The 19,809-nt window shown below is 38.0% G+C and overlaps 1 protein-coding gene across 6 annotated transcripts in view; it reads left to right on the forward strand.

Annotated features, from left to right (window-relative positions):
* The window catches only part of DOP1A (DOP1 leucine zipper like protein A), a 130,868-nt gene that overhangs the window by 37,157 nt on the left and 73,902 nt on the right, over window positions 1-19,809 (forward strand). For 5 of the 6 annotated variants that reach the window (XM_070376250.1, XM_070376249.1, XM_070376251.1 and 2 more), the window contains exons 2-3: window positions 6,408-6,598; window positions 9,961-10,142. In XM_070376250.1, coding sequence (XP_070232351.1) covers window positions 6,461-6,598; window positions 9,961-10,142 — 320 coding nt within the window. In that variant the 5' untranslated portion in view covers window positions 6,408-6,460. Of the gene's footprint in view, window positions 1-6,407; window positions 6,599-9,960; window positions 10,143-19,809 lie in introns of those variants that run through there. The other variant, XM_070376255.1, reaches the window with a different exon arrangement.

The raw sequence follows: 19,809 nt of genomic DNA on the forward strand, positions 1-19,809 counted from the left end.
AGACTCTTGAGAGTCCCTTGGACTGCAAGGAGATCCAACCAGTCCATTCTGAAGGAGATCAGCTCTGGGATTTCTTTGGAAGGAATGATGCTAAAGCTGAAACTCCAGTACTTTGGCCACCTCATGCAAAGAGTTGACTCATTGGAAAAGACTCTGATGCTGGGAGGGATTGGGGGCAGGAGGAGAAGGGGATGAGATGGCTGGATGGCATCGCTGACTCGATGGACGTGAGTCTTAGTGAACTCCGGGAGTTGGTGATGGACAGGGAGGCCTGGCGTGTTGCGATTCACGGGGTCTTGAAGAGTTGGACACGACTGAGCGACTGAACTGAACCGAATGGCTTTATATATTTTATTTTGTCAGCCTTTTGTATCTGAAGCATACACTGCTCTGTGGTTGTTCATAGGTGTGGTTAAGTCTAGTTTTAAGTAAAGAAACCATAGATTAATGAAGAAAGCTCTCACAGAATTTTTAATTTATTCCCAGTCTTAACCATTACACTTAAATCACTGTATATGAGTCCAGCTTCAGTTGGATTGTAAATTATGTGCTGTGTATAAAACATAGTTCTTGTTCTCAAGGACTTCTACCATAGTAGAGGAAATCCAACTCTTCTATAAAACAGAATCAATTTTGAAATGGAAGTTAGTTGAGATCAATTTTTATTTACTTATTTAAATTTGAAAGTTGTCTTGGATTTCTCAGAGTAGTACTTCAAAATACTGCTTTATGTTTGGGTTTGCTGCTTTTGAGAGTTCAGAGCATGAAGATAGAACAATAAAATGGACTTTTTTCCCTCATAAACTTTATTTTAAGCCCCTGGGGTCAGATAACACAGTTTTAATGAGAAAAGTAGATTAATTATCTTGAAGGATTTACCTTACTTTATATTCTCCACTCCCAGCCCTCCCAATGGGGAAAGTATCCTGAGATCAGGGATAGTCTGTCTAGTAAGCATGCAGACATACTGGTTGGCAGTTAATGTGCTGAAGTGAATAATTTCATATGTCAAGTGACTCTATTTTTAGGTGGTAGTCTCTCCAAAGATGGGATTTAAGATCTGTCTAGTTTTTTTTTTTTTAATTTTATTTTTAAACTTTACATAATTGTATTAGTTTTGCCAAATATCAAAATGAATCCATACAGGTATACATGTGTTCCCCATCCTGAACCCTCCTCCCTCCTCCCTCCCCATACCATCCCTCTGGTTCGTCCCAGTGCACTAGCCCCAAGCATCCAGTATCGTGTATCGAACCTGGACTGGCAACTCGTTTCTTACATGATATTTTACATGTTTCAATGTCATTCTCCCAAATCTTCCCACCCTCTCCCTCTCCCACAGAGTCCATAAGACTGTTCTATACATCAGTGTCTCTTTTGCTGTCTCGTACACCGGGTTATTGTTACCATCTTTCTAAATTCCATATATATGCGTTAGTATACTGTATTTATGTTTTTCCTTCTGGCTTACTTCACTCTGTATAATAGGCTCCAGTTTCAGAATTGGAAAGTGTGTATTGCTTTGTTTTGGAGTAACCTTACATAGGAAAGTTTTGATTTAATAGGGCTTTTTTAGTTTAGTTTTTTTAATGCAAACAGATTTTACTAATGTAGGTTATATTCTCTAGAGCAGTGATTCTTAACATTTTTTGCCTGTGTGCGTGCTCAGTCATATCAGACCCTTCGCAACCCTGTGGACTGCAGCCCGCCAGGCTCCTCTGTCCGTGGAATTTTCCAGGGAAGAATACTGTGGTGGGTTACCATTTCCTCCTTTTGAGGGTTACTTTAAAAAAACTGTTTTTGACACTGTAAGTGCACCATTCTCCAGTAAAATGTAAGATATACATTTTACATGTAATTTGAAGTAATGCACAAATCCCTAAAGCCCATTTTTATATGTATACATATATGTATATACATGTAGATCTTACATATATAGATATGTATCTTACACATATAAACATAAATATAGCTATATATCTTTATTGAGATACAATTCACATATTATGCAACTCATCTATTTAGAATATATGATTCAGTGGTTTTAAGTTCATTCATAGAGCTGTGTAACCATCCTTAAAAACAGTTTTTTTAATTGAAGTGTAGTTGATTTACAAAGTATTAATTTATGCTGTATATAAAGAGATTCAGTTACACACATCTATAAATTTCTTTTTTATATTCTTTTCTGATAGGATTTATCATAGGATACTGAATATAGTTCCCTTTTCTCCACATTCTTTCCACCGTTTGTTATTTGTGGAGTTTTTAATAATGGCGTGCTGACCAGTGTGAGATGGTACCTCATTGTAGTTTTGATTTGCATTTCTCTAAGAAGTAGTGATGTTGAGCATCTTTTCATGTGCCTATTGGCCATTTGTGTTTCTTCTCTGGAGACATGTTGTTTGGAGACATATTTAGGTCTTCTGCCTGTTTTTTGATGTGGTGTTTGCTTCTTGTTGTTGTTGAGTTGTTTGAGCTGTTTGTATATTTTGGAAATTAAGCCCTTCTCTGTTGCATCATTAGCAGATATTTTCTCCCATTCTGTAGGTTTTCTTTTCTTTCTTCTTTTATTTTATACAACAAATGCTAAAGGAACTTCTCTTGGCACGAAACGCAAGATAAGGAAAAGACATACAGAAAATAAACCCAAAACAATTAAGAAAATGGTAATAGGATCATAATATTGATAGTTACCTCAAATGTAAATGGATTAAATGCACCAACCAAAAGACATAGACTGATTGGGCAGATGAAAACATGTGCATGTGTGCATTCCACTTACCCCGTCACTCTACTTAACCCCCTAAATTGTATGTAATTATTTTATATTGTTAGGTTAATCGTGTTTCATGTTATAGCTTGAAATTGTAATTATCTTTTTTTTTTTGTCTGGCTGTTGATTGTGAAAATTGATAAACATCTTTTACTATTGTGATTATGTAACTATTATTCACTTAATACCATTGTAGCATGCTTGGTTAACAGAAAATAATAGAATTCTCTACCACTACAACTATCATTTAATAGAAAAATAAAATATGTGGTGTTTTGTGAATATTTTTCAGTTAGCATAATGTTTTCAAAGTTCATCCATGTTGTCATATGTATCAGCACTTCATTCCTTTTTATAGTAGAATAATATTCCGTTTTTTATTTATTCATCCATCAGTTGACAGACATTTGATTTGTTTCTCCTTGGCTATTATGAATAATGCTTCTTTGAACATTAATGTACAAATTTTTGTGTGAACGTGTTTTCATTTCTCTTGTGTATGTGTACCATACCTAGGAGTAGCATTGTTGGGTTGCATGGTAATTCTATGTTTAACCTTTTGAGAACGGCCGGACTACGTTCCAAAGCAGCTGCAACAATTTACATTCCCACCAGCTGTGTACCAGGGTACCAGCTTCTCCATGCCTTGTCAGTACTTACTGTCTTTTTTATTTTAGCAATCCTAGTGTGGGTGAAATATCTCATGGTTCTGATTTGCATTTTCCTGATGGTTAATGATGTTGAGTTTATCACTTCTTGTAATTATTGACCATTCATTTATCTTTGGAGAAATGACTATTCAGATTCTTTACCCATTTTAAATTATTTGTCCTTTTATTATTGACTCGTAAGAGTCCTTTATTTATATGATTCAAGTGTCTCATCAGAAATATGGGAGATATATTTTCTTCCATTCTGTCAGTTGTCTTTTTACTTTGTTGATGACATATTTTGAAGCACAAACTTATTTTTTTTTTTTTTTTTAAGATGTATTGGTTTATTTTATCTACAGCTGCTCTGGGTCTTTTTTGCTCTGCGAAGGCTTTCTCTAGTTGCGGGGAGTGGGAGTTACTCTTCGTTGTAGCTCTTGGGCTTCTCACTGCAGGGGCTTCTCTTGTTGCAGAGCATGGGCTCTAGGCTCGCTGGCTTCAGTAGTTGTGGCTCACAGGGTAAGTTGTCCCGCACGCAACATTTGGGATCTTCCCAGATCAGGGCTCGAACCCGTGTCCACTGCGCTGGCAGGCAGACTTTTAACCACTGGACTGCTAGGGAAGCCCAAGCACAAAGGTTTTTCATTTCGATGAAGTCCAGTTCATTTGTTTTCCCTTTCTTGTGGTTGTATTGCTTATTCTGCTTTTAGTATTATTCCTGAGAAATCCTAAGAAGGCCTAGAATAAATCTGAGGATTTATTCTTGTATTTTCTTCTCAGAGTTTTATAGTTCTAGCTATTAAATTTAGATGATTCATTTTGAATTGGTTTTTATGTAGGTGTGGGAAAGATTTTTTGATGTTGACTGTTTTTAAAGTCTTTATTGAATGTGTTATAATACTGCTTGTTTTATGTTTTGGTTTTTTGGCCCTGAGGCATGTGGGATCTCAGCTCCTCAACCAGGGATAGAACCCACACCCCAGGCATTGGAAGGCAAACTCGTAACCACTGGACCACCTGGGAAGTCCCCACATTGATTTTTTAATCAATTAATTAATTAATTGGCTGTGTTGGGTCCCCATTGCATTGTGCAGGCTTCTCACTGTGGTGGCTTCTCATGCTGTAGAGTACAGGCTCTAGAGTGCAGGCTCCGTAGTTACGGCACGCGGGCTTAGTTGTCCCCTTCGTCATGTGGGATCCTCCCCGACCAGGGATCAAACCATTGTCCCCTGAGTTGCAAGGTAGATTCTTTACCACTGGACCACCAGGGAAGTCCTCCCACATTGATTTTAAAATTGAGCCTCAATTAAATCCTTGTTAGTACTCTGTGTTATCTATTCTACTGCTGTGTAGCTATTACTCCCTAACTCAGTGGCCTAAAGCAGCAGAATTTCTGTAAATCATGAATTCGAGAGGCTTAGCTATGTAGTTCTGGCACACAGTCTCTCGTGAAATGAGTCAAGATGTCAGTTGGTACTACAGTCAAATCAAGGCTTGCCTGGGGATGAAGGATCTTCTTCAGAGATGGCTCACTTACAAGGCTGTTGGCAGAAAGCCTCAGTTCCTTACCGCAGGAACATCTCCATAAGGGCTCCTTGAAGTGTCCTTGTGCTGTTGAAGCTGGCTTTCCCGGAGCCTGTGACCTAACAGAGAGAGAGCAGGGACGAAGCTGAAGTGCTTTTATGACCATCTTGGCCATTACACATTGTCACTTCTGCCGTATTATTTTCATTAGGACTGAGGCCCAGAATCCAGCCCAAGGGACTGGAGAATTAGGCACTGCTTTTTTAAAGTAATATCGAAGAATTTGTGGACATATTTTAAACTACCACTTATGCTTGTCAGTCTTATTAGAAATTTTTGTTCGCTGGGTCTCCGTTGCTTTGCCGGCTTTTCTCTAGTTGCGGCGAGCAGGGCTAGCGCAGGCTTCTCGTTATGGTGGCTTCTCTTGTTGTGGAGCGTGGGCTCTAGGACACGTGGGCTTCAGTAGTTGGGGCACCATGGGCTCAGTAGTTGTGGTTCCCAGGCTCTAGAGCACAGTTTCAGTCGTTGTGGTGCACGGGCTTAATTGCTCTGAGGCATGTCAAATCTTCCTGGATAAGGAATCAAACCAGTGTCTCCTGCATTAGCAGGCAGATTCTTTACCACTGAGCCATCAGGGAAGCCCAGTTTTATTAGAAGTTTTATTAGTTCCAAAAAGCTAATGTTCTTTCATACTATATGCCCATACTTTTATTGCTTAATAAAATAAGATGATCTCCAAGTCATTCATTTTTTTTTTTTTTCCCCTATTGTTGTTGTTTTTAAAGTCCCTGATGTTTCTAATCTAACCAGTTTTATTACATTTTAGGATCAAAACAAAGAGGAGGTGTATGTGTATCAGAAGTGTTATATTGGCAAATATGACAGAGAAATAACATGATTTCTAATATGAACTAAATGCAGGAATATTTCCTACTTTTTCGTAAGCCCTAAGTGCTCACAGCCATTTCTCCAGTCCCTAGGAAGGAACACATGAGTAGTTATCTCTGAAGCTGTCTTTGAATATTTCCATGACCCTGAATGCTAGCTGCCTAGAATGTTGATCACTTCTAATTCAAAACACATTTTAAAGTTAGCCATTAGGGAGAGGGTGGGATGATTTGGGAGAATGGCATTGAAACATGTATAATGTCATATAAGAAACGAATCACCAGTCCAGGTTCGATGCAGGATACAGAATACACGGCTGGTGCACTGGAATGACCCAGAGGGATGGTACGGGGAGGGAGGTAGGAGGGGGGTTCAGGATAGGGAGCACGTGTACACCCATGGCAGATTCATGTTGATGTATGGCAAAACCAATACAATATTGTAGAGTAATTAACCTCCAATTAAAATAAATTTTAAAAATAAATAAATAAAGTTAGCCATTAGCTCTGAACCCATTTTAATACTTTCCTTTGTAACTTTGGTTCCTCTTGCAAACTTTGTTTTTGTAGGTAATGATTTTACATGACTTTGGAATTGGTCTCTAGGAGGACGCTGTGGGAGGATGAACACAGAAGAGCTGGAGTTATTGAGTGACTCCAAATACAGGAACTATGTAGCTGCAGTTGACAAAGCACTGAAGAATTTTGAATACTCCAGTGAGTGGGCAGATTTGATATCAGCACTTGGAAAACTTAATAAGGTATGTCTGTCTTGCTCATTTCATAAGAAGGGATAAAAATCAGAAATCTGCATCTGTATTTTCTGGATTTCTCTAAATCTTGAAGTAAAGAATTTAAAAACAACCTCAGAATTACTTTTTTAAAATTCTCCAATCTAGAATATTTTCCTCTTTATTTTTTAATTGGAGGATAATTGCTTTACAATGTTGTGTTGCTCCTGCCATACAACAATGAGAATCAGTTATAATTATATATGACTCCTCCTTCCTGAGCCCTCCTCCCCACTCCCTTGCCTACCCCTCTAGGTCATCACAGAGTGCCAGGCTGAATTACTTTTGATTCTGCTATTTTACTTCATTAATTGCATGCCTTTGTAGTTAGGCTTTTTGTTTTGTTTTGTTTTGTTTTGTTTTTGAGACCAAAACCACAACAGTACTTGAAAAATATAGTTAATCTATTATTATGTATAAATGCAAGATTAGGAAACAAATATGCTAACCATGAAGGTTGACAAGTTTTTATAATTGAGTATCAGATATGGTTCTGGAGTTCCTGGCAGCAAAATGAAGAGCTGTACATGGAAAGCAGTAACTGCTGCGTCCTTTCCAAATGGAATAAAGCATCAAAGAAATGTGTTATATCCAGGCAGTTCTTAGTTACACTCAGTGCTTTTTACAGAAGTGGCAAGCAATTGCTTAGGCCTTGGGGCGAGGCCTTGGATGATCCTTCTTGACATGTCTGGTTTTTATCCACTGTTAATACAGCGGCGTCACTGTTCAACTCGTAGCTTTGGATTTTGACCCCCTTTTTTTTTTAAACTTACATCAAAATTTTCTCACTTCATACCCATAGTTTTGATATTGGAGCTTCTTTAGGTTTGTTTTTAATAGCGTGTATTGAATATGAATGCTTCTAAATATTAAGTGGACCAGGGGAACAGATAGGAAAAGTGAGCACTTCTTGTAACTATTTTAACATCATCAGTTTATCATACAATTTATCCTAAAATATATATCAAGGACAATAGTTTTCAACTTTAATACTTACTATAGATAATTACCCTGATAATTTAAAAAGAAAAACTTCCATTTTCAGTGTGCCATGGACTTATCTTAAAATGAGATGCACAAACTTCTTTTTGACATGTTGACTTCTAAAATTTATCATTTGAGATTTGATAAATTCTCAAAATTTTTACAATATCCTCAAGAAATTGCATGAGTTTGTTTAAAGGTAGTTACGTTTTTACTTATCTTGAAGGGGCTCTTTTCTGAAGACTTAGTAGGAACTTAGGCTTGTAAAAAGCTTTTTACACTTTTGTAAAAGGCACTGACTATAATTCAGAACTGCCTGGCTATAAAATGTATGTTTGGGGCTTCCCAGGTGGCACCAGTGGTAAAGAACCCACCTGCCAATGCAGGAGATGTAAGAGATGTGGGTTCCATCCCTGGGTTGGAAGATCCCTTGGAGGAGGAAATGGCAACCCACTCCAGTATTCTTGCCTGGAAAATCCCATGGACAGAGGAACTTGGCAGGCTACAGTCCATGGGGTCGAAAAGAGTCTGACACGACTGAGCGACTGACACTACTACTAGTAGGAACTGTGTGTAAAAGCAGTTCATTAAACTTTGGAAATTAATTTGCCTAATTAAGTACTATTAATTTTTATAGTTATCCATATCATGAAAACAGATTTCACTGATCCAGATACCACAACATAGGATATGCAATGCACCAGTGAAACTTAACTAAAGTCATGGTGATACAAGGCAAGGGTTATATATGTACAAATCTGTTGCAGATAGTCTAAATATGTTTTAGTTTAAAATTTTATCATTTATTAATATACTAAATTTTCACCTTATTTATACAAGTTTTTTAACTCAAATGATTTTAGAAAATAGTGCCGTATTTTGCTTTATTAAAAGTTTTTATTTGGTATTAGTAGAATTTCTTTATTGAAGCATTTTGTTATAGATCATTAACTTTCCTTCTGCAGAGGAACTTCTGGTAATAATTATTTATACTTTTCTTTCAAATATGTGTAAATATTGATTCTTTGCTCCTACATCTAAAATTCAATTTAATGTTTTAGAAATGAAAGGCAGCTAATTTAAAAAAATATTTTTTTGTAGTTGAATTCCTATTGATGTTGTGGCCTTGATTTGCTTTGCGTTTTAAAGTCTAGTTTTATTTATATTGGTTACATCCAATTGAAGACTGAATTGAAGACCATTGAAAATGTTATATCTAAGCAGACCTCAGACCCTTCAAATTTACTTTTTTTTTTTATGAACTGGAAGGATCTACTGCTTTGCTTTTGTACTGCCTTTGGCAGAACAATCATTTTATATATTTTAACCTCAGTTCTTTATTTTCTAAAATAAAGGACTTCTTTTGTGTTTCATCTCAATTCCAGTTCTCGTCTATTGTACCATATACATTCTGAATGTTTATTAAGTACTCTTGCCTGGAAAATCCATGGACGGAGGAGCCTGGTAGGCTGCAGTCCATGGGGTCACTAAGAGTCAGATACGACTGAGCGACTTCACTTTCACTTTTTACTTTCATGCATTGGAGAAGGAAATGGCAACCCACTCCAGTGTTCTTGCCTAGAGAACCCCAGGGCCGGGGAAGCCTGGTGGGCTGCCGTCTATGGGGTTGCACAGAGTCGGACACGACTGAAGCGACTTTAGCAGCAGCAGCAGCAGCGTTTTGCCATAATACTCTGAAGAACTTCATTTATAAATCTTCTATTATTTAAATAAATTAATCTCCTTTGGGTGGTATTTATGAGTTTGCATCTTCTATAAATTCTACCTTGACCATCTTTTCTAAAGAAATGCGGTGGTTGAATACAGCAATATGTATTTGGTCCAGTTGGGAAATTAGTAAAAGCAAATGGACAAGTATAATCTTATGTGTGTTCTTGCTGTAAAATGATATACTACAGCAGTGGTTGTTCCTCTTCCAACTACATGTTTTTGTTGAGGTTCAGTTTTCTAAATATATTTCAAACAGTGTATCAGAAAAAAAAAGGTTGAAGGCTGTTAAAAGATTTTCAAAAATCTAAAATAGTACCTTTCTTCTGAGCAAATTTATTTTGGAAAATACTATTATTTTTCATAAAAATGTTATTTCTGTTTACATGTAACAAATTGATTTTTTAACAAATTAGTAAATATTTTTAAATCCTCAGTTTTAATTTTCAGTCTAGTTTTACTGATGTAACTGACAAAAACAAAAATTTTTTTTACATCCTCTCTAATTTTTTCTCCTTTGAAGTCCTATATCAAGGATTTTTGATAATACTATGCCAGAAAATGGAAGTAAAATGAAATGCAATATTCTTTCTCAACTGAATTAAGATGTTTTCTTCAAGGTTTTACAAAATAATGCAAAATACCAAGTAGTACCCAAAAAGCTGACCATAGGCAAGCGCCTAGCTCAGTGTCTGCATCCAGCACTACCGGGTGGAGTTCATCGGAAGGCACTTGAAACGTACGAAATTATCTTCAAAATCATTGGACCTAAGCGACTTGCCAAAGATCTCTTTTTATATAGGTGAGATCATTTTACTATGTGTTTGCGTGTAAATAAAGTATTTTAAAACTTTTTTATGTTTTTTGCAGTAAAAGCTAAACAATTGAAAACTCCTTAATGATGAAAGTTTTCAATATCAGTTGTAATTATTTTGATAAAAAAGTACATTAGAAAAATTTACTCAAATTTAAAAGCATTGTGTTTTATTTATTTATTATGGCTCACTGTGCAGCTTGTGAGATCTTAATTCCCTGACAGGATCAAACCTGGATCCTCTGGAATGGAAGCACAGAGTCTTAACCACTGGAACACCAGGGAATTCCCAGTACTCTGCAGTTTTACTGTGATGTATTCCTACCTGGAGAATCTCATGGACAGAGGAGCCTGGCAGGCTACAGTCCATGGGGTTGCAAAGAGTCGGACATGACTGAGCGACTAACACAACATTTAGAGATAAATGGGCTTCCTTGGTGACTCAGATGGTAAAGAATCTGCCAACAATTCAGGAGACCCAGGTTAGATCCCTGGGTTGGGAAGTCCCCTGGAGGCGGGCATGGCAACCCCCTCCCGTATTCTTGCTTAGAGAATCCTATGGACTGAGGAGCCTGGTGGGCTACAGCCCATAGGGTCACAAAGAGTTGGACACAAGTGAGCAACTATCACTTTCACTTTCATCTTTTTATTTATCCTGGTTGGGATTCATTGGGATTTTAAAATATGTGAATCAGTGTTATGTATGTTCAGTCCCTAAGTTGTATTCAGTTCTGCAACCCCATGGACTGTAACGTGACAGGCTCCTCTATTCTCTATCTCCTGGAGTTTGCTCAGACTCATGTAGATTGAGTCAGTGATGGTATCTAACTATCTCATCGTCTGCCAACCCCTTCTTCTTTGCCTTCAGTCTTTCCCAGCCAGCATCAGAGTCTTTTCCAGTGAGTCTACTCATCCCATCAGATGGCCAAAGTATTGGAACTTCAGCTTCAACATCAGTCCTTCCAATGAATTAAATATTCGTTCAAACCCTGAAGGTTGAATTGACTGGTTTGAACTCCTTGAAATCCAAGGGACTCTCAAGAGTCTTCTTCAGTACCACAATTCAAAAGCATCAATTCTTTAGCGCTTAGCCTTCTTTATGTTTCAGCTCTCAAATATCCATACATGACTACTGGAAAAACCATAGCTTTGACTGTACAGAACTTTGTCAGCAAAGTGATGTCTCTGCTTTTTAATATGATGTGTAGGTTCGTCATAGCTTTCATTTCAAGGACTGTGTGCTGTGCTTAGTCGCTCAGTCGTGTCCAACTCTTTGCGACCCCGTGGACTGTAGCCCATCAGGCTCCTTTGTCCATGGGGATTCTCCAGGCAAGAATACTGGAGTGGGTTGCCATGCCCTCCTCCAGAGGATCTTCCCAACCCATGGATTGAACCCATGTCTCCCACATTGCAGGTGGATTCTTTGTCTGAGCCAGCAGGGAACAGGTGTTTATTAATTTCATGGCTGCAATCACCACACACAGTGATTTTGGAACCCAGGAAAATAACTGTCACTGCTTCCACATTTTCTCCTTCTATTTCCCATGAAGTGATGGGACTGGTTGCCATGATCTTAGTTTTGTTAATGTTGTTTCAAGCCAGCATTTTTACTCTCCTCTTTCACTCTCATCAAGAGGCTCTTTAGTTCCTCTTCATTTTCTGCCACTAGAATGATATCATCTGCAATGTCTGAGGTTGTTGATTTCTCCCAGCAATATTGATTTTAGCTTGTGATTCATCCAGCCTGGCATTTCGCATGATGTACTCAGCATATAAGTTAAATAAGCAGGGTGACAATTTACAGCCTTGTCGTACTCCTTTCCCAATTTGAAACTGTTTAGCTATTCCATGTCTGGTTCTAACTGTTGCTTCTTGACCTACAGGTTTCTCAGGAGACAGGTAAGGTGGTCTAGTATTCCCATTTCTAAGAATTTTCCACAGTTTGTTGTGATACAGTCAAAGGCTTTAGTGTAGTCAGCGAAGCAGAAGTAGATGTTTTTCTAGAATTTCCTTGCTTTCTTCGTGATCCAGAGAATATTGACAATTTGATCTCTGGTTCCTCTGCCTTTTCCAAACCTAGCTTGTACATCTGGAAGTTCTCAGGTTACATACTCCTGAGGCTGAGCTTGAAGGATTTTGAGCTTTACCTAGCTAGCATATGAAATGAGTGCAGTTGTCTGGTAGTTTGAACTTTCTTTGGCATTTCCCTTCTTTGAAATTGTATGAAAACTGACTGTTTCTGGTCCTAAGGCCACTGCTGAATTTTCCAAATTTACTAACATATTGAGTGCAGCACTTTAACATCATCTTTTAGGATTTTAAATAGCTCATCTGGAATTACGTCACCTCCACTAGATCTGTTTGTAGTGATGCTTCCTAAGGCCTATTTGACTTTACACTCCAGGATATCCAGCTCTAGGTGATGGACCACACCACTGTGGTCATTCATGTCATTAAGACATTTTTTGTACAGTTCTGTGTATTCTTGCCACCTCTTCTTAATCTCTTCTACATCTGTTAGGTTCTTACTGTTTCTGTCCTTTATCATGTCCATCTTTGCATCAAATATTGTCTTGGTATCTCTAATTTTCTTGAAGAGATCTCTAGTCTTTCCCATTCTATTTAATAGTTTTCTTGTATTTCTTTGCATTGTTTACTTAAGAAGGCTTTCTTATCTCTCCTTGCTATTCTCTGAAACTCTACCTTCAGTTTATCTTTCCCTTTGTCCCTTGCCTTTCACTTCTCTTCTTTTCTCAGTTATTTGTAAAGCCTCCTCAGACAACCACTTTGCCTTCTTGCATTTCTTTTTCTTGGTCATGGTTTTGGTCAATGCCTCCTGTATGATGTTATGAACCTCTGTTGGTCATTCTTCAGGCACTCTGTCTACCAGATCTGATTCCTTACATCTATTTGTCACCTCCACTGTATAATCATAAGGGATTTGATTTAGGTTGTACCTGAATAGCCTAGTGGTTTTCCTTACCTCCTTCCATTTAAGCTTGAATTTTCCAATAAGGAGCTCATGATATGAGCCACAGTCAGCTCCATGTCTTGTTTTTGCTGACTGTAGGGAGCTTCTCCATCTTCAGCTGCAAAGAACATAATCTGTCTGATTTTGATACTGACCATCTGGTGGTATCCATGTATAAAGTTGTCTCTTGGATTGTTGGAAAAGGGTGTTTGCTATGTCCGGCATGCTCTCTTGACAAAACTCCGTTAGCCTTTGCCCTGCTTCATTTTGGACTCTCAGGCCAAACTGGCCTGTTACTATGGATCTCTCTTCCTACTTTTGCATTCCAATCCCCTGTGATGAAAATGACATCTTTTTTTGGTGTTAGTTCTAGAAGGCCTTGTAGGTTTTCATGGAATCTGTCAACTTCAGCTTCTTCGGCATCAGTGGTTGGGGCATAGACTTGGATTACTGTGACACAGCATGGTTTGCCTTGGAAACAAACCAAGATCTTCCTTTTGTTTTTGAGATTGCACCCAAGTACTGCATTTCAGACTCTCTTGTTGATTATGAGTGCTATTCCATTTCTTCCAAGGGGTTCTTGCCCACAGTGGTAGATGCAGTGGTCATCTGAATTAAATCCACCCATTCCAGTCCATTTTAGTTCACTGATTCCTAAGATGTCTGTGTTCACTTTTGCCATCTCCTGCCTGACCTCGTCCAGTTTACCTTGATTCTTGAACCTTACATTCCAGGTTCCTATGCACCATTTTTCTTTACAGTGTCGGACTTTACTTTCACTACCAGACACATCCACAACTGAGCGTCATTTCTGCTTTGGCCCAGCCGCTATATTCTTTCTGGAGCTATCGGTTATTACCTTCGACTCTTCCCCAGTAGCGTGTTGGACAGTTTCCAGCCTGGAGGGGCTCATCTTCCGGTGTCGTATGTTTTTGCCTTTTTATATGATTCATGGGGTTCTCGTGACAAGAATACTGGAATGGGTTGCCATTCCCTCCCCCAGTGGACCACATTTCGTCAAAACTCTTCATTATGACCCATCTATCTCTGGGGGCCCTGTACAGCATGGCTCATAGCTTCTTTGAGTTGCACAAGCATCTTCACCATGACAAGACTATGATCCGTGAATGGGTTTGAGTCAATACCTTTCATCAATTCTGAAGTCTTTTTAAATTGCCTTTACTCCATATATTCTCTCTTCCTTTTTTTGGAGCTATGATTTAAAACATGTTAGAACTTTTCATTCTGGCTTCCCCGTATCTTATCCTCTCTTTCCTTTTAGTTTGATGCAGTCCCACTTGTTTATTCTTGATTTTGCTGCCTTTGCTCTAGGTTACCTGTCCCAGAATATCACTGCCGAGACCAATGTCAAGGAACTTTTATGTATATATTCTCCTCTGTTTTATAATTTCAGGCCTTATATTTAAGTGTTTAATCCATTTTGAGTTAACTTTTGTGAGTGGCATGAGATAGGGATCTTATTTCATTCTTTTACATGTGCATATTTAGTTTTCCTGTCTCATTCTTGACACCGGCGATACAGATAGCCTTTTGTACATTTTGGTCAGCGTTGTCATGAGTTTATCATATTTTTAGTCTTTTTAAAAACAAACTTTTGATTTCATTGATCTATTTTACTGTGTATGTTTCTTCTCTTTAAATTCCTTGTGGATTTTTTGAAAGTCAGTAATAGGTATTTTTTAATACTGATAATACTACTGTGTTGAAGAGCACTTTAAAAAAAACTGAGAATTGCTCAGTGTTACATATAATAACTGACAGATTCCTTCCTTAAGGCAAAACTTTTCAATATAACTCATGTCTGCTCCTTTTTAAACAGAAAGTTTATCTTAAGAAACAACTATTTCACAAAGTTGCAGTGTATCTAATTTTATTAGCAGTATGTTATATAAGAAGAATAAATTAATTCTAGAATACTATGTCTAAATATGGCAGACAGTCTTACATACACATACCTTATGAGTAAAATTGTTATTCTGTATTTTTTAGAGTATAGCTAATTTAAAAACTAGAATTTGTATTATGTTGGATTTTTAAATTTTTAATCTAAAGGTTTATTCTTTAGCATAATTAAATACCAATACTTTTAAAATTCTGTAACCTATTACATGATAAAACATATTGTGTCTTCAAGTTTCTTTCTTTAATGTGATACAGTACACTAAGCTGTCACTAAGAACACTAGATGTGCAATTTGAGCCATCAAATATTAAGTGGGTGTGTAAAGTAAACTTTTGCTAATACAAATCCTAGAGAGGGATTTTAGAGCTGACAGCATTCAAGTGTCCGAGAATGACTGAAATCAGCCAGTATCTTGTGAATAATAAGTAGGGAAAAGGAACAGGACCATTCTGTGAATATTTGCTGTGTCCTGTCCAACTCTTTGTTACCCATGGACTGTAGCCTGCCAGGCTTCTCTCTGTCCATGGGATTCTCCAGGCAAGAATACTGGAATGGGTTGCCATTGACTTCTCTAGGGGATCTTCCCAACCCAGGATCAAATCTTCATCTCCTGTATCTCCTGCATCAGCAGGCAATACTTTACCACTGAACCACCTGGAAATATTCATGGGAAGTCTCGTGAATATTTAGGAGTTAACATTATTTAAAGGGCAGGTGGACGAAAGTAGTCAGTGGAAAGGAACAAGAGTCAGAGAGAGAAAATATACCAGGAGACAGAGCTCACCTGGAAGCCAAAACCGGAATGAGTTTCAAGAAAAAGTTGTGGTGAATAGTATCAAATACTGCAGACAAATGAAACAGTCAGGACTGAAAGTAGACCAACAAATGTGGCCTTTAGTAGAGAATGGTGATGATATTGAGAACAGTTTTAATAGAGCGGGTAGACGTATCAGAAGGTGATAGACAGAAGTGGTTTTTTTGTTTGTTTTTTCTCCAAAAGTTGAAGTAGGAAGACAGCTTCAAGCCAGGAAGTAATTAAGATAAAGGTTTTAGAATTTTGTTGTCATTTGTTCTCTTTTTAGAATCATTGGGAGAAATTTAAGCACAGTTGTTAGTGCAGGAAGAAAGAAATTATATGAAAGAAAAAGTATGTTGGATAAAACAGGGCCCTGGGAAAGGTAGACATTGGACCCTGAGGCAAGGCTACTACTGTAGTTTTAAGTCACACTGTACCTAAAGTTGAAGGCAGAAGTGTGGGAAGTTGAGGGAGTTCCCACTAGATGACCTCTGTTTTCAGTATAAAGTAGGAGCAAGACAGATTCTTAATTCATTTATTAAGCACTTTGTAAAGGCAGGACTTGGTTTTAAGGTCTTCAGTTCAGTTCAGTCGCTCAGTCGTGTCCGACTCTTTGCGACCCCATGAATCGCAGCACACCAGGCCTCCCTGTCCATCACCAACTCTCGGGGTTCACCCAGACTCACGTCCATTGAGTCAGTGATGCCATCCAGCCATCTCATCCACTGTCGTCCCCTTCTCCTCCTGCCCCCAATGCTTCCCAGCATCAGAGTCTTTTCCAATGAGTCAACTCTTCACATGAGGTGGCCAAAGTACTGGAGTTTCAGCTTTAGCATCATTCCTTCCAAAGAAATCCCAGGGCTGATCTCCTTCAGAATGGACTGGTTGGATTTCCTTACAGTCCAAGGGACTCTCAAGAGTCTTCTCCAACACCACAATTCAAAAGCATCAATTCTTTAGCACTCAGCCTTCTTCACAGTCCAACTCTCACATCCATACATGACTACTGGAAAAACCATAGCCTTGACTAGACGAACCTTTGTTGGCAAAGTAATGTCTCTGCTTTTGAATATGCTACCTAGGTTGGTCATAACTTTCCTTCCAAGGAGTAAGTGTCTTTTAATTTCATGGCTGCAATCACCATCTGCAGTGATTTTGGAGCCCCAAAAAATAAAGTCTGACACTGTTTCCACCGTTTCCCCATCTATTTCCCATGAAGTGATGAGACCGGATGCCATGATCTTCGTTTTCTGAATGTTGAGCTTTCAGCCAACTTTTCCACTCTCCTCTTTCACTTTCATCAAGAGGCTTTTTAGTTCCTCTTCACTTTCTGCCATAAGGGTGGTGTCATCTGCATGTCTTAGGTTCTTGATACTTCTCCCGGCAATCTTGATTCCAGCTTGTGTTTCTTCCAGTCCAGCGTTTCTCATGATATACTCTGCATATACGTTAAATAAGCAGGGTGACAATATACAGCCTTGACGTACTCCTTTTCCTATTTGGAACCAGTCTGTTGTTCCATGTCCAGTTCTAACTGTTGCTTCTTGACCTACATACACATTTCTCAGGAGGCAGGTCAGGTGGTCTGGTATTCCCATCTCTTTCAGAATTTTCCATAGTTTATTGTGAACCACACAGTCAAAGACTTTGGCATAGTCAATAAAGCAGAAATAGATGTTTTTCTGGAACTCTCTTGCTTTTTCGATGATCCAGTGGATGTTGGCAATTTGATCTCTGGTTCCTCTGCCTTTTCTAAAACCAGCTTGAACATCAGGAAGTTCATGGTTCACATATTGCTGAAGCCTGGCTTGGAGATTTTTGAGCATTACTTTACTAGCATGTGAGATGAGTGCAATTGTGTGGTAGTTTGAGCATTCTTTGGCATTGCCTTTCTTTGGGATTGGAATGAAAACTGACCTTTTCCAGTCCCGTGGCCACTGCTGAGTTTTCCAAATTTGCTGGCATATTGAGTGCAGCACTTTCACAGCATCATCTTTCAGGATTTGAAATAGCTCAACTGGAATTCCATCACCTCCACTAGCTTTGTTCGTAGTGATGCTTCCTAAGGTCCACTTGACTTCACATTCCAGGATGTCTGGCTCTAGGTCTGTGATCACACCATCATGATTATCTGGGTCATGAAGATCTTTTTTGTACAGTTCTTCTGTGTATTCTTGCCACCTCTTCTTAGTATCTTCTGCTTCTGTTAGGTCCATACCATTTCTGTCCTTTATCGAGCCCATCTTTGCATGAAATGTTCCCTTGGTATCTCTAATTTTCTTGAAGAGATCTCTGTCTTTCCCATTCTATTGTTTTCCTCTATTTCTTTGCATTGACCGGCTGAGGAAGGCTTTCTTATCTCTTCTTGCTATTCTTTGGAACTATGCATTCAGATGCTATTATCTTTCCTTTTCTCCTTTGCTTTTTGCTTCTGTTCTTTTCACAGCTATTTGTAAGGCCTCCCCAGACAGCCATTTTTCTTTTTTGCATTTCTTTTCCATGGGGATGGTCTTGATCCCTGTCTCCTGTACAGTGTCATGAACCTCATTCCATAGTTCATCAGGCACTCTGTCTATCAGATCTAGTCCCTTAAATCTATTTCTCACTTCCACTGTATAATCATAAGGGATTTGATTTAGGTCATACCTGAATGGTCTAGTGGTTTCCCCTACTTTCTTCGATTTCAGTCTGAATTTGGCAATAAGGAGTTCATGATCTGAGCCACAGTCAGTTCCTGGTCTTGTTTTTATTGACTGTATAGACCTTCTCCATCTTTGGCTGCAAAGAATATAATCAATCTGATTTCGGTGTTGACCATCTGGTGATGTCCATGTGTAGGTGTTTGTTATGACCAGTGCATTTTCTTGGCAAAACTCCTTTAGTCTTTGCCCTGCTTCATTCTATATTCCAAAGCCAAATTTGCCTGTTACTCCAGGTGTTTCTTGACTTCCTACTTTTGCATTCTAGTCCCCTATAATGAAAAGGACATCTTTTTTGGGTGTTAGTTCTAAAAGGTCTTGTAGGTCTTCAAAGAACTGTTCAACTTTAGCTTCTTCAGCATTACTGGTTGGGGCATAGACTTGGATTACTGTGAAATAGAGTCATGGTCTCTTGCCTTTTTTTTTAAAGTCAGAATTCAATTTTATTTCACATTGATAGAAACCATGCAAAAGATTTACATTTTCTCACGTTACAATGAATGTTTCAATGGAATATTTCTTGATGTAAATTAGATTTCACTGATTTGTGTCAGTGCAGCAACAGTTTATATTCTTATAGGTAAAGTAAAATGATTTAGTGATTGTTTAAAAATTGTAAATGCAGGTATAAATATATGGCTTAATTATTAACATCATCTATAGTCCATACCAAATCATTTCTATCATCAAGTAGCACCCATTTGTGCCAATGCAGTCCTAATATTGTTCTAATCAGTTGGAATTCAGCAGAAAAATTAACAACAGTTCAGAAATATCAAGCATACATTTTTGCTGTATATTAAACTGTGGGAACTACACTATTTGTATTGAGTTCTGACTAAACAGATTTACCCAGAAATTTGTTTTCAAGTAATTTTAACCAATACTGTGAAAAATCTATTTAAAATCAAATAATTGCTACTTTTATGTTTACACAAAAGCTAACTTTAAAAGATCATCTAACTACATGAAAATTTCAAATTAGTCCATTGGCAAATAAGAGTAAAGCAAAATTTTTGAATTGTTCATTTCCTGCTGTAGTTGGTTTCAAACCTATGTGCAAAATATGTAAATTCTATGCTATGAGGAAAATCACCTTAGAGCAAATCATCCTAGAAATTACCATTTTTAAGATCAGCCTTAAATATCGGAGAACATACTAGAATATGACCTAATTATTCTTTCACTTAATTACAAGAAAATACAGAATTATTCTCATTACCTGGACCGAAGATTCTAGTAACTCTGCAGGTCTAAACTGTAGCT

Source organism: Bos mutus, chromosome 9 (assembly GCF_027580195.1).
Source record: "Bos mutus isolate GX-2022 chromosome 9, NWIPB_WYAK_1.1, whole genome shotgun sequence".
Lineage (NCBI taxonomy): Eukaryota > Metazoa > Chordata > Mammalia > Artiodactyla > Bovidae > Bos > Bos mutus.